We start from the raw sequence: 6,000 nt of genomic DNA, 5'->3' as shown, positions 1-6,000 counted from the left end.
ATTAAAATTCAGGTAGCACACTCGGCTACCTAGGTTCAAAAATAGGTTGCCAAGTAAAATTTGGTTGCCCGGGGCAACTGGGCAACCAGGTATTTTGTACGCTGATCCAACGTACCTGTCTCCTCTCCTGGTCACCTCGATGTTGTGGTCCGCCCCGTCATCAAATTGTCCGTTCTGGGTCCTGGTTACTATGGTAACGGGACTGCCCTCTCCGGCGCTGAACTTCGCTTGGATACGACCTTTGACCACAGCCAGGGAGTAGAAGGCCTGATGAAGTAGAAGGGGAGGTTAAACCTTGGTAAGACAGATCAAAATACATACGAAGCTCGTCCCAAAACTTACACTTACTAGCCGATTGAGTGGCATAAAGGCAGGCCATTCCATATTGAGATGGATGTACATGAAGGTCTTTTACATGGCATTGGTTTTTCGTTACAATAGCTGGACTGTGTTTCTTAATGGTCACAGAGAGTTCCTTCTTCTTCTTGATGTTAGAGAAGTAAAGACTGGTAGATACAAAGGTCCTTCTCCCTCCAATAAGTCCAGTAACAATAAATTTAAGTTCATATCTTGTTAAGTTGGGTTGCAATCCTTCTTCTTTTATCCACGAAGATAAACCTTTCCTCCGTCACCTCGTTTCACCCCCTTCTCTCTCAGTCTTTCCAGGGACCATCCTGTATGACCTTTCTTTTTTTCTAGGCAATTTGTTTCAATAAAAACAAAGAGTTCTTACCGTTCCCGCCTGCCGCCTCCTTCTGCGGCTGCCTCCGGTTGCCAGGAGCAACAGGCCGTCGGGGGTGTTGGTGGTGAAGCCCAGGAACACGGAGCCTCCGTCCGCCAGGTTTCCATCCCTGTCGGTCGGCAGGGTCGTGTAGGCACCCGGCTCGCCAGACATTCCGATGGTGCGAACAACCTGGGAGGGAAAGAGACCAAATTACTCTATTAATACGGTGAAAGACGAAACGCATTTTATCTCAAATTGTACCCTCTATAGCAATGAACGAAGTGAAGTCTTTGACGTAGCCTCCAAATTCTACCCAAACTTTCACACATACACAAATGAAAAGAAAACTACTCTCCTCTTAACATCCGAAAACCCACAAATTATAGAACAAGTGGGATCCTTTGTCTTCCTCTGTCTTCAAAAAAGAAGTCAAACCAAGTAGTTTTTACCCGTAGTTTCTTAGTAGTTATCAGTAGTTCTATGTGCCAAGAATGGCCAGGTTCTGGTCTAATTTCCGAGGATCCTTAAACCGAAGCAGGGGGCTAAAATACGCTGGTAGTGGTGTGCGTAAATAGTTGGATGGCCCATACATAAAGGCCACTACAGCAGGAACACGAATCCCTTACCTGATCCTGGCAGCCGGGTGTCATGCCCAGAATGGCCAGGTTCTGGTCCAGTTTCTGCGGATCCCTCCCGACCGTGAGGTCCTGAAGACAGCCGATGAAGGAGATGGTCGGGATGTCGATGCCCTGCCTGTGGGAACAAGACACATTCATTTTATTCTTATCCTAACTTAGTTCAAGCCTTGGTCCACTGTTTATCACACTTGTTGAAATTATGAAAAGATGTACCACGGTATGGGAATTTCCCGAGTAATTTTTCCAGTACAATGATCCAGTACAGTAATATGTACATACATGTAGTGTCTGTCATTTTTGTCAATGCCAGTGAAGAGTACAATGTAGCAGTTCAAAAAGCGAAACTGATTCGAGATCATTTTTTCACTTTCATCATCTCCAACTTCTCCTTAATATGAACTTAGAGAAATGTGCAATTCAGTTGCAATAACAACTCTAAAGTGTCTGCCTTAATTAATCTTGCAGAATGTGAGAGTCTTACTTACATGACCCTGTAGCTCCCGGGCAGGCCTCCGATGTACATGCGGTCTGTGACGGCAAGATCGGTGAGGGACCCAGGGGAGGTGGCCTTCTTCACGTTCTGTTCATTCGTCACAGCCAGCTCGGCTGAAAACATCGAAAGGCAAAATCAACCTCTTCTAAGTCTTGTATCTCATCCAAGAATTCTAGATTCCTGGATATCCTTTAAATTAGCAGGCACTTAATTGGCAAACATTAAAAATGAGAGTTATAAGCCTTCATGTATGATTATGTATTTCATGAAATCTTTGCCTGTATCTATTTTGTTGTGTGTATAATGTTTTTTAATGTGTGAAGCACAGCATCAGCTAGATTTACTGCCTAGTGTTCCATGTGTATTACCGTCACAAGTTTAATAAAGACAGAAAGATAATAAAGAAGCTATGTAGCAGGGAAAAGTGGGTAACACAAAAAGCTCACCATCTTTGCCAGTCCTGGAGATGCGTACATAGGTCCACTCCCCGTTGCTGTACTTGTCGTCAGAGAGGATCTCGAGTTTTCCGCTGCCCAGGTTGAACTGTACTCCGACCCTCCCGTCTTTCAGGTACACGGCAAAGTAGTCTCCCTGTAGAAACACATATGGACAGTCAACACAGGGCTTGAAATTTATTTTTGGTAATAGGTGCACTGGTGCACCCAACCTAAAAAATTTGGTGCACAAAAAATTTTCTGGGTGCATCATATAAAACAAAACCAAATTACAGATCTTACTGCTACTCTTCTGAGCTTGAATCTGAAATGGGAGCTACATGTAACTTCAAAATCCTAAACAAAGAATTTACTATTTTTCTGACACTTAGATGCCAAGACTATCCTGTATACTATTATACATTTCGTATGTACAAAAATACCTACGAAAATATTTGGGTAAAAAAATTAGGTGCACAGCTCCAATTTTGGGTGCACTAAGGTGCACATGCACCCAATATTTCCAGCCCTGTCACACATAAAGTTGTACTGTCTGTGGTCTTATCCTGGTGTGTACATTTCATTTACCGATGAAAATACACAAAATTTTGTAACACATCTTAACTATTTCTCCTACATGTACGAAGTCTAACCAACTGTATACAAGCACTAAATGGTTCAATGTCTACAATGTGAAAAAAATGCATTCAAGAGATCTCTAACACAACATCTCCCAATATACTGCACTTCTGTGAATTTAACACTAGTAGTACACGTACATTCAGTAGGATACTCAATAGTCATTTTCGCCAAAGAAGGACTACAAAGATGTAAATCTAAACTGTTACTCAAACACCAAGTTTTTCAATGTATGTAACTTCGTGGATAAATGTGAATAGTGGCTGCAACGTCAGCTAACTCAGCAGTCGGTTAAAAGTCGACAGTTTTGTGACACAGACCTGGTTTTCATCGGCGACGAAGAAGATAAGAGCGTTTTCTGCGAAGGTCTTGAAGTTGAAGTTGAGGTACGTGATTCTGTCGTTCCAGGACGGAATCTTCGGCATCACCACAAAACCGTCGCCCAGGAAGGTGTAGGTGTTGGAGGCCGTCCTCTCTCGGGGGCTGAAAGGAAAGAAAAAATGTGTTATAGAAAAACGTTGATGAAGGTTAGACGTCCAGGTAATAAGATACGCCAAAAAGCAGTTACTCAAGATTTTGGAAAAGGTCAGACGTTTCAGCTAGTGTCCACTAGCTTTTATTAGTGACTAAAGTCACTAAGGTGCTGAAACGTCTGACCGTTTCCAAAACCATGTCCAGTTGCTTGAGTAACTGCTTTTTGGAGTATGTTATAGTAAAATGCTGAACTTTCTTCACACACACAGATCAAATTTTCAGCAACCACTGTCGCCTACATCAGGATAATTCATGACCAATCACTTTCAGAAGATTGGTGTTGGAGGCCGTCCTCTCTCGGGGGCTGAGAGAAAGAGAAAGGAAAAAAAAATTTAACGGCTCTTGGTCGCAAATGTGCTGATGTTGACACATTGGCACACCAAATCCGTAGGGTGTTTTTGGCACCCAGTTTGACAAATTAGCCTAAGAGGCTCGGTGGGCGTCACTCCACCATACATGGTGGGAAAGTCGTGTAAAGTGCCTTTCCCAAGGGCACAACGTCGGGCCACGGTGAGTATCGAACCCGGGACCTATTTGTTCCGAGTCCAACACTCTAACCGTTGTGCCACCGATGCCAGAGAAAGAAAAAGTGTTTAACTTATTATAAGAGTAAAATGTTGAACTTTCTTCAAAGACACAGGTTAAACACAGATCAAATTTTCTGCGACCACTGTCGCCTTCATCCGGCTAATTAGTGACCAATCACTTAAAAAACTTTTTTCCCCTTACCTTTCCACACAGCCGCTGCACTCTCCGGACGTGGTGGCAAAGTTGTACAGTCCGATGGGTTTGTCATCGAGCAGGACTTCTCCCAGGCAGCCGTTAAACTCTGAAGTCAAGATGGTCGCGGCTTCCAGGGCTTGCTGCAGGGGAGAATCGTAGATATTCGCGGGAGAAGACAGAATGGTTTATTCACACGCAACCTTTGAAATACACTTAGCTATGTCGATTTAGCTGAATTGAGTTGTGACATCAGTTATACTTTAGACCAATAGTTATACTTTACACCAATAGAATTATTTCAATTTTTATCATAAAGTTGTATATACTTCTAAAACTCTACTTAAAATTACATTTTGATAACTAGACTTATTTATTTGCACATTTACGTACTAGTTATATTCTTACACAGTACCACAGTTTTGGCCTACCCCTACGGCGGGTTTCTGCAATGACAGGAACATTAAAAAAATACTGTGCCACTCCTGCTTATCTGGAGGAACCCCGCACAAGTAAAGGTTGTGACACACAAACACACACACGCATTCACATACACACACACACACAGACACACACACGACACACACAGATACACAAACGCCACTGAGAACATAACTTTCTTGGTGAAAGTAATAAATGAGATACATGTACTGTACCTGTTTATCCGGAGGAACACCACCCAAGTAGAGGATGTCATTACAGACACACAAACACACACGCATTCGCATACAAACACGCACCCGACACACACAGATACACGAACGCCACTGAAAACATAACCTTGATGAAATGAAATACATGTACAGTACCTGTTTATCCGGAGGAACCCCACCCAAGTAGAGGTCGTCGTTGCTGTCCACGTCCAGGATGGTGTAGCCGGGCGGCGCCTGGCCGGTCTCGGGCGCCGCGTCGTCCTTATCGCTCGACAGCTGCACACGGAGCTCCCCGCTGCCGCTCACGCGCTTGGCCACGATGCGGTACCACCTGTAAAATGTCAATCCAAACTTCTATAATTTATCCCAATTTCCCTAAACTAAGAAAAAACTATTCTTCTCTTAACTACCCAAAACCCACAAATTTTAGACAAGGTGGGACATTTACATCTTCCATAGTATACAAACTAAGGATAAGTCAAACCCTTCAGACATAGTTTTAGACATAGCTATACAATGTAGCTTTAGACTATTACCTTTTATTATGTAGATTTTGAAGTTATTTTGTACTCTGTGTAAATGTTCTTCATCCTTTGTTCTCTACAATCAGCCTTCGGGCATGAATTTGCAATAAACTGATCATTATCATTAATGCAGGACAGATGGTAAAACTGTTACAGTTTCATGATGAACCCAAGGGTTTTGCAGCTATAGGAGAGTTGTTCCACGATAAACAAAAAACCAGAACGTACCTGTCGTCATTGATGGGAAGGCTGGGGTACTCTATGTTGCCAATACCAGAGCCGACGTTCCAGCGGAACACCACACGGCTGTTACGGGTCTCCAGGGACAGGAAGTCCTTCTGCAGAAGGAAAGGAAGAACAAAAAAGTTGTCACTTTGTTTCACTTGCCACTGTAAGGATTTTGGACACTGAACAAGACTATTTCCTGAGAGGGGTGAAGGAGGCTATATACATCAGGGCCCATCACCCTTCACTGAACTGCGACGGGGGCCGACATCGTCTACCAGATACCTTTGACCCAGTGTTGACGTCACACTTCAGAGAAGCCACGTGACAAGCCTCACTGGGTCAGTCTACTGAGGAAGACAAGAGTGACTGATTGAAAGCTGTAGGTGAGAGAAGTTTTTGTGTTGGAAGTTTTA

The 6,000-nt window shown here is 43.4% G+C and overlaps 1 protein-coding gene across 1 annotated transcript in view; it reads right to left on the bottom strand.

Moving 5' to 3' along the window:
- LOC109465175 (laminin subunit alpha-2-like) overlaps positions 1 to 6,000 on the bottom strand; it is a 95,871-nt gene that overhangs the window by 15,320 nt on the left and 74,551 nt on the right. Inside the window, 9 exon segments of the mRNA XM_019762320.1 lie at positions 116 to 267; positions 734 to 913; positions 1,351 to 1,477; positions 1,848 to 1,968; positions 2,302 to 2,446; positions 3,249 to 3,411; positions 4,192 to 4,325; positions 4,992 to 5,166; positions 5,588 to 5,697. Coding sequence (XP_019617879.1) covers positions 116 to 267; positions 734 to 913; positions 1,351 to 1,477; positions 1,848 to 1,968; positions 2,302 to 2,446; positions 3,249 to 3,411; positions 4,192 to 4,325; positions 4,992 to 5,166; positions 5,588 to 5,697 — 1,307 coding nt within the window.

This window comes from Branchiostoma belcheri, unplaced genomic scaffold (genome assembly GCF_001625305.1).
Source record: "Branchiostoma belcheri isolate BF01 breed outbred unplaced genomic scaffold, Haploidv18h27 scaffold15, whole genome shotgun sequence".
Classification (NCBI taxonomy): Eukaryota; Metazoa; Chordata; class Leptocardii; order Amphioxiformes; family Branchiostomatidae; genus Branchiostoma; species Branchiostoma belcheri.
Note: the sequence above shows the minus strand (reverse complement) of the source record. Positions and strands in the feature narration are given on the sequence as shown.